Genomic DNA, 10973 nt, shown 5'->3' on the forward strand with positions numbered 1-10973 from the left:
CACCTTCTAACCCCAAGATTGAGGCGTTTCAGCAGCTGCCTCACAAAGAGCTGAGCTGCCTGTGCAGAAGGACCAGGAACTTCTCAGAGAGACGCAGCTCAGAGTGATAGTTAAGGGCAGGAGTAACTACTTGTGCCATACTTCAGTCTCTAGGTGCACAGGTTGCATGGCACGTCTCGACATAGCAAAGGAAACGAGTTGTGGGAGATGTCTTTGTGAGCCTGTAACAAAAGCATTTCTATGTCAGTGACAGAAAAGAGAACATGATGAAACATGTTGCTCAAATGTTGTAGGAAAAAAGCTATATTTAGCTGCTCTAAAAATTGCTAAACATCAGACATGAGGGAAATGTCTGTGGCAACCTACGCTCCTCCAGTTTCACCTGTTGCAGTGTTTCTTAAGTCTAGAAATATCTATGAAATAAGTAACATAGCAGTTAAAACTTTCCCAGAAGAGGTGTAAACAAACTAAACTCACTTGCCCAAACAGCTATTGCTGAACTATGAGTTGACCTTGAGCTGTGTCGATTCACTGTAATGCAAACCATCTGCACACTGAAACAATTAAAGCCTTCACATCTCCTAGGAGTTTCCTTCCTCCGATTATAACTTATGTGCTGTGGTAGAAGCACAGAGGTAAACAGCTAGTTAGTGTGGCCCCTGTGTCTCTGTGTCTGTGTAATTTTATGGTGCAGCACATACAAAACCATTTTCATTTGAACTGGCAGCCAGCTTTCAAGTAGAAAATATAGCATATGCTTGGTACCAAATGCTGGAGTCATAGCTTGTAAGACAGCCTGAGTTAGACACATCTGCTTTGCTCCTCTGCTTCCCTTCCCCCAGCTTCTTCTTTGGCTGTACCAAGTTTTCACGAAGTGTAGGTCATGCTGGAGAGGCAGCGCTTAAATACAGACTGCTCCTGTATAAGGCCCCTCTGCATGTGCTAAACTGAAACCTTCCGTAGGAGCAGTACCTAAGTGCACTGAGTCTGGGCTGTGTCTGAAGTGAAAGCCTTGGATAGCAATTACACATGATTTTGTAAAAATTGTATTTAATTTACAGCTACTTTGGTTTCCAGAAGCTCAGGGTTTACACTCTTTAAAGCCATAAAAAATCAATCTACAGGCATGGCATTAGAGTTTGGATGTTGCCGTGGTGGGAAAATACCAGAGATGTTGTTCTGTAGGATTGCTGTACAATTTGCTGTGTCTCACAACTGGCAACGTTTCATATTAAAATCTCTGCACTATAAAACCTCTTTTTAACACATTCTTCCACCATTTATGTCCATCCAGATGACAACAGCACTAAAACCTCAGATCCTCCCTCTTCAGATCACAGGAAAGAGTAATCATGCAAGCTCAGTTAAATAAGAAAATAAATTTATTTTGTAGGAATAGGGTTTTTTTCTGTAAAAAAGTTTTAAACACTCATTTTTAGAAAACAATCCTAACATTCTAGAAAATGAAAACATAAGCAATGTAAACATAAGACTGTGAAATTAAAATAATTAAATATTTTGCTTTTAAAGTTAAGTCTGAAAAATAATGAGTAGATGCAGCACAGTTTCTGAGCCAGCCATGCTTATTTGTCTCTGTGGCTAAAGGCTTCCATCCTAGGGAGTGACCTCTGGCCTCTGGCCAGGTACCATAAAGCAACTCGGGTCCACATTTCTCAGAGCTGGCTGTGTCCTACATGCCTGCATGTGTGGACTCAGGATATGGCATGCATATTTTATCAGTTCAAAATGCCTGGAAAATGTGGGGGTGGGGGGCTGAGTGGGTGACACTGGCTGGGATAGTGTAAGAGGATGGTAAAGTGCAGAAAAAGACTGGGGGACTCCACACTAGACCCTGGGGCTGAGCTGGGAAGCAGAACTGTTTGGCAGTGTTGGCTCAAGTCCTATAAATTCTAGGTCATGTGCACATTATGTGTAAAAGACTACCTATAACAAATAGACAAAAGTATATAAATTGCTAGATTTACAGTTTCCTCTGTGACCTCAGTACTGACCCATGTCTGACCTCTGCTGCAGGCCAGAGAAGTAATGAGGGTCTTGGTCATGCCCTGCATGCAGGCTTTGCAGGAATATGTTAAGCTTGAGGCAGTCAGTCATGAAAGAGGCATTTCCCACCTTTCAAGTAAATGCCTCTGAGACCCAAATATATCTCCTTTGTATTTATTTGTTATAACATTATGGGGGTTTTGTTAATGAAATAGATAAAAATAAGTAATGTAAACTTCCCTGCATCAGCCCAGGGCTCGGGCTCTGACCTCCTCACCCATTGCAGGGACCAGACGTGGCAGCCTGTGAGGGGCATAAATGGCTTCTTTCCCTTGGGCTGGGAATGGTGCTCCTACTGCATTTAAGTGCATATGTTGGGTTTTTTCCCCTCTGGTTACCTCTTTTTTCTCCCCAAAGTGCTGTCACTACATCTGACTGATAAAATACAGGGAGAGGAGAGCAAGAGCCCTACTGAACCAGGACGCCTCTGGCAAGGCTGCAGCCCCATGTGATCTGCAGCTCTGCTGGACTTCTCATTGATGTAAAGCATCCACTTCCTCCCTTTCTTTTCCCTCCATATGTTAAATCTCCTAAACTGAGGATTTGCGATGCTGTGTACACGTCATTCCGCAATTTTGAAAGAAAAAGCACCATGTTTTCCTTTTGTTTTCTCTTTTCTAGTTCTCCAGTATCTTCTCAGCCCTGATACATATGCTTTCTTTAGCTGCCTTTCCACATAGATTACTTTTTTCATAATTTTAATTTCTAATTTTTCAGTATTTTTTTTTCTCTAAATCTTCCTTCAAAATGAGAAACATACATCTCAGTTTTCCTAAACATGTGCTCTTTTTCCACCCAGAAACCTCTACAGACATTTGTTTTGGAATTTTATGGAATTCTGGTGAGGAAAAGTTTATTTCTCTTCTAAAATACTATCTTTTAAATTTGGGTTTTACTTTGCTGATTTGCCTATTTCTCACTTCTGACTTTTTCCACTTCCTGCACTCCTGTCTCTTCTTCAAGCTCTCTTACTTCTTTCTCCCACTGCAGCAGTGCTCTCTCAGTGTAGGGAGGAAGAGCATGATAGCAGAGATGGGAATCAGAAAGGTCTTGGGCCAGTGAATGGGACACAGACGAGATATGAAAGGAGTTAGTGAGATTTATCTAAGAGAAAGCTTGATTCATGGCAAAATATTCAAAGGTGGTCACATCCTACTGAGAATGTGAAATGTTCCGTAGCCCTGCAGAAGTACGGGGGCCAAACCCCAATTACCTTGCGCTAGCAGCTGGCAGCTCCTCCCGCTCTGCTGGGCTTGCAGGCTGGGGAGGGAGCGGGCGGGCAGAGCAGGCAAGCAGGGCTGCCCTGCTGCAGCCCCCAGCATTTCAGCGGGCTGGGCTGGCTCCACAGGCACAGGGCACTGCACTTCAAGGCGATTTTTTTCAGGTTTTTCCAGCTAAGGGTGGACTGGATGGATTAGGCAGGCCTTTCAGCAAACAAGTTGTCAGATCTGTTGTCCTATCAAACAGCACTGTTTTTCTGGGATGGTTGTCTTCACAGACTGTTGAGATGATTTACTAGAAAGTCCTAAACTTGTGTGGGCAGCTTCTAGGGGGTTTCTATGATCTATAGCAGTCAGACTTATTAAACAGAGCAAAATGTCATCTCATACACATTATGACAAGACAATTTCAAGTTCTTTGTCTAGGAAATGACAATTGGGATGTGATTCCCAGACCAGAAGGCCCCTTCCCCCACCGATTCACCAGCTGAGGACAGATGCTGGGAATCAGATTGCAGCTACAGCACAGTAGGGCTCACATTTTCATGGTATCCACAAAGCATGCTGAGCTGCCACAGTTGTGGTTTCTATACTTAAAACAGAAGGTCCTAGTTAATTTTTCTGCCCTGAGTATTTTTATACACTGTTAGCAATTAGGAACTGAATTAAAGTAGGAGAATGTCTGTTTTCTGTACATTTTGTTATTGAGTATTTCCTTAAGATTATATTCTCTCATGTATTAGTTCTACTGCTTGCCCTGGCAAGGCATGGGTGCTTCCAGAGAATTGGATGAGAGCACTCCCAGGCCTCTGAAGCTTCCCTTATGCCAACCTTTGCTTATACTTATGTCTGACTATCCACATCAATGGGACTGTGTGAGTAAGGATGTTTATTCACCTCTTTATTGAATTGGGGTTTCTGGGCTACATCTGGGTCCTGACAGACTTTATCTGACATTGTTGGGACTGGCTACAGCATAAGCTAAAAAGGCCATTGCTGCAGGGAATGGGTTGCCAGATGAAACATGGCTCTCACCTTTGAATTCTTACTACTACTGACATATCCCTGATCCAACCTTTGAAATGAGAGTGAAGGGCAGGGCAAGAGTCACTTCTCATTTGCACAGCTCTCTGGAGCCCTCTGATTAAACATATGACAGCCATATGAAATAGTTTTTCATGATTTGTATTGTAAAATCTACTTTTTTGGATCTGTGACAAGAAAGTACCTGTTTAATAATGCAGTCTATAATCAACAGGAGAGGAAGAAAGGAAAATTGCTAACAAGCCTCTCTGTTTTGGAGAGCACTTCTGCCTAACTGGGATGCAAAAAAGTGAAAGAAAAATGCATACCGATACAGCAAAGGACTGCTTTATCAGCTTTATCAAAATCCTTTCAAAGGCAATGGGAGTCTTTCAGTTGGTCCCAGTGGGTTTTGGGGCCGGGCAGGATGTGGGAAGGTGAGTGCTTATACCACCTGATGAGGCCAGACTCCATGTCAGTGTCTTCAAACTGCAGAAATACTCCCTTGGTGAAGGTTGTACTTGTAGTCTTATCCTGGCCAACCTTGAGTCATCTGTCTAAGCTGAATTGATGACATCTGTTTGAGATAAAGGGTATAGAATACTCTGGAAAGCTGTCCAACTCTAACACAAGGATGATGGTAATTCCAAAACTGCCAGAAAGGTACAATTTTATCTTTACGGCTTTAGGTAGCAACCGAGATAAAGAATCCTCCAAACTATGTGCATGTTTGAAATTATGAGTAGCTGTATTGATTGCAGTCACACAGTGCATTTAGGTAGGTGGCCACATGTTTGCAGCATCACAAGAAAGGAGACAAGCACAGTCTTCTTGTTCCATCCACTTTCTCTCTCCCTTCACAGTAGTGTAGGTCTGACTGCTCTGAGCACAACCCTTGGGATGGGAAAGGTGAACTTACTCTGATTTCTGTTATCTTCTGACCAGTCCAAGTATGGTAGATGAAGAACAGAGATCTGGTGAGTGACAGTGTGCCAACATGTAAGAAAGCGATGACATGGGTTATTTTAAATTTCCATCTATCCCTTCCTTTTTGAGGATTTTGGATGAAAAGTTGCCCCAAAGGGGCTTAAGGGTTGGGCAGAATCAAGAATTTTAAGAGCCAGAAAAGGATTACCGACAGTACTGTCTAAGGTTGTGACTGCCGTAACAAGTACCTGTCCCCATGGCATTTCTTCACCAGGAGATGGGGAGAGGCTGTTTACCTGGCTCCTGTTTGTTTTCTGTCTGCACTCATGAGCCTGTGTGGCTGGAATGACCTTGTTTGAATTAACAAGTTGCCGGGGTATGAATCAAAGGATAATTGTCATTGCTGCCAGTGGTACTAAACAGACCTGAGCTATTAATTCAAGACAAATGGGAGAAATGAGTAAACAGAAAGTTTACTGGTGGAAGGAAACTACAGGCCTGAGTAGATATTCTGTGTTGGTTGTATTTCAACTTTATTGCTTTGCTTTGATCATTTGAAATTACTGCTGTTTTCAGCTGGAATGTAAAAAAAACTAAACCCACATGATTAATTATTTATTTAAAGGGACAGTCTGTTACAAACTGTCTCTTTTCCTCTGCAACTTGTTTTTAGGACAAGTTTTTGTTATATGGACATAATTTAAATAACTAACATAATGGAATAATTATATTTCCCTGTTAAATGTGTTACAAAGAAGCCAAATCAAATGTGCTATTTGGTAGGAACCCCTTTGGATTTCAATCCTAAGCATATCTTAAAATTTAGTATTAGATTAGTCCCATAGGGACTAATCATCAATAAGACTGTTTCCACAGTCAGGGACAGGGTTTGCAAAGACCTATGAAAGCAGAAAATGAGAGGGGGAGAGAGAGACTCATAGCACTCCATAAATGACCAAAAAGGTTCCTGAAACAGCCAGGGGCAAGGGGCTTCTGGAAAATTCATAGCAGTTAGAATTAAATACTGCTAGGGCTGTTAATGAGACTCTTCCTGCAAAGCACTGGTGAAACTGGAGGGATGCTAAAGCAGATTTAGAGGGCGTAAGGAAGTTTAGTCCCTGTGACCCTTTCCTTCCCACAGTTTAGTCCCTGTGACCCTTTCCTTCCCACAGCCCGTGTCCTGCTTCCCTTCACTGCTCCCACCCCACGGGAGGCTGCTGCCCGCAGCTGCAGGGCCATCACAGGTCCTGCTTGCCAGAGCATGTAAGCATCCTCGCAGGATTTCACCCAGGGGAGACTGAAGTCAGGGGAAGTAGAAAAGGAGGAATTCTTCTCTTGAGATCTCCACATTACTTTTTAAATTATAATAGAAATGCAATCTTAAATGCTACAGGACCCTCCAACCCATGCCCTACCTTGCTTTTTCCTTTCCTGCTCCTTTGACCCAATGCCTTTTGATGTAGTCTGTCACAAGTCTGGAGAGAAGACCAAGGCTTGCGTGCAGAAGTGAGCATCTTGGTCCCGATTTAGTCCCTGTGACCCTTTCCTTCCCACAGCCCGTGTCCTGCTTCCCTTCACTGCTCCCACCCCACGGGAGGCTGCTGCCCGCAGCTGCAGGGCCATCACAGGTCCTGCTTGCCAGAGCATGTAAGCATCCTCGCAGGATTTCACCCAGGGGAGACTGAAGTCAGGGGAAGTAGAAAAGGAGGAATTCTTCTCTTGAGATCTCCACATTACTTTTTAAATTATAATAGAAATGCAATCTTAAATGCTACAGGACCCTCCAACCCATGCCCTACCTTGCTTTTTCCTTTCCTGCTCCTTTGACCCAATGCCTTTTGATGTAGTCTGTCACAAGTCTGGAGAGAAGACCAAGGCTTGCATGCAGAAGTGAGCATCTTGGTCCCGAGCCTCAAAGCAGGATTATTGGCCATGCGAATGTTTTGCGGCTTTCCCATTTCAATGAGTCCTCCCAGTTTCTCTGTCAGAGGGCTGAGGGGATGTTTTAGAAACATGTAAACATCATGCAGTTGGTAATGGAGTTAATGTAAACTCTATAGGATGTTTTATCAGTTGTCCCTTTGTTTAGTCTGGGAAGCAGAAGAATGAGAGGAAGAAAAAGAGTCCTCAAATACCGAAAAGGTTTCTCTAAAAAACCAGCAATTAACTGTTCTACCTCTGTTTCTTTTGTTAAGAAACAAATGGGCAAGGTTAAGGATTTAAAATGCGATGCTAGTAAAAACTTTCTAACTCAATAAATAACTTAAACACTGGAAGGGATGGCCTATAGTGGAGGTGCTACAGCACCATTTCAGGTTTTAAGAATGATTTAGCTAAAGGACTGTTAGGGATGGCATAAAGCACTTGGTTCTTCTTCAGAGCAGGAGATGAATTGACTGAACTAATAATCTGTGTAGTCCTGTTCAACCATACTTTCCTGTGGTATTGTGATCACTTCAATAAAGTGATATTTTAATACAAATAAAGCAATGAAACTGAAGGACCTTGTGAAACAATCTATCTCTATGCAATTTGATGTCCGGTTCTAAGGGTTATTTCAGTTATGGTAGTTCAAAGTCCTAATTCTTGCCCGATGCATAAAACTATTCACACCTGTTTTGCCATTTAGGAAGTCAGCTTTCACTTCTCTGGAAGCTATGCTTGATATTTCATTTCTCTCAGCTGACTCTCCAAAACCACAAATTGATTTAAAACTGAATTTTGTCCTAGAAAGGAACAGTCATTTAAATTGTTGTTTTTCCTCCTACACAACAAATGACTGTATGTCACACAGGTTATCTTTGTCTGTGATTGCTTTTTATTCTTATTTTATTCATGAGATTCTTCCTTTGAAACAGAGGGCCTATTACTATTTTACGTTGTGTTACTTGGGCCACCACTTTTAGCTGGCTACAGTTTAAAAATCCTAATTAATTCTATCTATGTAATCAAACTTTAATTGAAAAAAAAGTTCATTCTCCTTTTCTTCATGGGTGCATTTGTAGCACTACTTGCTACTTGAACTTAATGATTCATGTAGAAAAAAGCATCTCCCTCCTCTCTTCTTGCTGTCTGTGTGATCCTATGATAACTGATTGACAGTTGATTTAATTTCTCATCGGATTGAATTATTTCTCAGAAGGACTTATTGAAAACCTCATAATGCTCCGTGTTTCAGATCTCACTCCTGTGCCATATTCCTTGGCTCTTAAGTTAATTTTTTTTTACCTAATCATTCTTCCATAATTCTTCTTAAGAACAAATATGCTTTCAGAAAACTTATTACTACCTTTATCTTGAGACATGGCTGTTTTTTTTCATTCTGCAGTGCTGTTTGGTTTTTTTTCAGTTGACTATTTAAGAGGCCTGTCAGAATGAACCAAAAGTAGTGCGAGTGTTGTAGCATAGAGGTTTCAGTGCAGCACCTAACAAAGAGCCTTGGATGAATCTTACCTATGTAAGATTAAAAAGTCAGTTTGAGAACGTGGAAGAGTACTTGTCAGGGGACAAGTGAAATCCACAGGAGTACCTTGAAAAATACTTGGTTTTGGGTACATTACTTGCAAGCACCAAACAAAACAAAACTGAAAGGCCTCATATCTGTTTGTACCTTCATGTGAAATGTTTGGTTCAGTGCCACGTCTGAAAAAAAATAAAGTGAAAAATCTCTTGTCAAAATTAGTAGGCTTAAAAACTGAGCTACAGTGGAGGAGTGAACTAATATTGGAAGATCTATCACAGAAAACAGACATGTTTTCTTCATCATTCTTTGTTGCAGAAGGAGAAAATGATACTGTGAATCTTTTGGTGTTACCAATATAAATGGTGCTTTACAGATGAGGTGAATGCCATGCCTTGCTGCCAGGGAATATATAAACTTGAGCCCAGGACTGGCAACTGATCTTGCACAGATGAAGTTGAGCTCTTTTGCAGCAGCTTGTTGTCTTGATGATCCTCTTTGCCAGCTTAATGTTCCACCCATCCACTATCAGGTTTGAGACTGCAGCCAAGCAAACAAGCTATACACACAGTGCCTCTGGTTGCTGGGGAGTCCATCAAGTGTGCCAGCAAATAATATATAAAAATGCTTTCGTAGTTTCAAAACACAAATGCCGTTTTTAAACACACCCGAGCCACTTAAAATCCTTCACCTTAATTGTGATAATGGACAGGGATGTTTTTTCCAACAGTTTTGTAAACTGGAGTTACTGGGTCTTGGACAGGTTCAGAGGCATGCCCAGCAGATCTCTGGTGGGACTTCCTTTTGGCATGGGTCTGGCCTCAGTGTGCCAGGTAACACAAAGCTTGTTTGTCTACAGCAAGCATTTTAGAATGTTTTAGTTGCATTCAAGTAACTTGGCATTCAACTTAAAGCTATCTTGCATACCACACGGCTTTACAGTGCCGACAAGTAGGCTCAAGATCGGACACATCTGCATCTATGCTGTTAAACTCAATTATTTGTTTTTAAAAGCTATGTAGCCTTCTAATCTGCCAGATGCCAAACTCCATACAAAAATCTGGAAGAATCAGTTGATGGAAAAGTAAGTATTTAACACCTCCCAAACTGACTCACCAGTTCTAGTTCTCAGTGTGAGTTGTTTTGCTGGTTTTGAGGTGACTTTGTCAATATGTAAGGCATACCGGTCCAGGAAGAGCACCTACTGGCAGAAACGGACCCAATCGCCGGCTGGATATGGGGATAGGAACAGCCACGCACAGCAGATGAGGAGTGTGTGAAGGACCAGCGAGATGGGGATCAGGAAGAGGGAAAGGAGATGTTAGCTAATGGTGTCCCAGATACATCTGTGTCTGAGTACTGAGACCACAGGAACTGATGTGTAAATGCGCAACTTCAAATATGTTTAATCTAAGGCTGTGCTGTTGCTGAAAGGTATCGCCTTTCTGATGCCCATGTCTCGGGGGTTTGCTCCGGCAGCAAGTGACTCACTTCCCCCCATGGGACCACCGCCGTGGTACAGGGGACAGCAAGAGCGCCGGGCTAAGGGCGTGGAGGAAAGGCAAGTCTGCTTTTATGGGCAGCTGCATAGCTTTAGGAAGCCGTACCTTAAACCCAGTATCCTGTCGGTGACAGTGATCAGCCTTAGATAAATTAAGGGAAGGCATGAGACTCAGAGGCAGGTAATTACGGAGTGACCTGACCTTCAGGCATTGTCCGTAATTTCCCCCAGTAGTGATGAATCTGATGTTTGCCCTATATCTTATCAGGAATTTTGTGCTTTAAATGTTTTCCAGTTGCAGATCTGGATGTTCCTGCTATCTGCACACATATCTAATCCCTGGTGAGTCTCCTCGCTAGTGCAAGCCTCCCTCCTCGCTACATCCTGGGGCGATGAATTCCATTGACTTAATAGTCCGTGGGCTGGTGATGGTGCGCGGAGCGGCCCCGGCCGGGCACCGCCACAGCTGCGGAACTGGAGGCTGTGACTGCTCTGTGCCGTGCGGCTGCCCCCGGTCGCGAAGCCGGAATTCACGGATTGCTGAAAGAACTGTAAGGGAAAAGCTCTCCCCATTATTTTGCCGTCGGTCATTTTTTTAATGACTGTTCTTACAGTGCACAGAAGACTGAAATCGGGTAATTATTAGGGAAAAGGTTGGGAACTTCTTACTACAGAAGGCCGCCCTTAGCTGCCTCGTTGCTGGTAATGAGCATGGGGGTGCGGAGGCGCCGGCAGGAGACCGGGACGGGGTCAGGGACTCGTCCGGCCCCGGGCCGGC

General features: G+C 42.9%; 1 protein-coding gene across 3 annotated transcripts in view; it reads left to right on the forward strand.

Moving 5' to 3' along the window:
- Nucleotides 1-10973, forward strand: part of RASSF3 (Ras association domain family member 3) — an 80183-nt gene that overhangs the window by 14301 nt on the left and 54909 nt on the right. Inside the window, exon 1 of one of the 3 annotated variants that reach the window (XM_017733189.1) lies at nucleotides 10573-10746. The exons of the other annotated variants lie outside the window; for them this stretch is intronic. Within the exon in view, the coding sequence (XP_017588678.1) occupies nucleotides 10588-10746 (159 nt within the window). The 5' untranslated portion in view covers nucleotides 10573-10587. Of the gene's footprint in view, nucleotides 1-10572; nucleotides 10747-10973 lie in introns of those variants that run through there. 3 annotated transcript variants of the gene reach the window in all.

Source organism: Corvus brachyrhynchos, unplaced genomic scaffold (assembly GCF_000691975.1).
Source record: "Corvus brachyrhynchos isolate BGI_N302 unplaced genomic scaffold, ASM69197v1 scaffold32, whole genome shotgun sequence".
Classification (NCBI taxonomy): Eukaryota; Metazoa; Chordata; class Aves; order Passeriformes; family Corvidae; genus Corvus; species Corvus brachyrhynchos.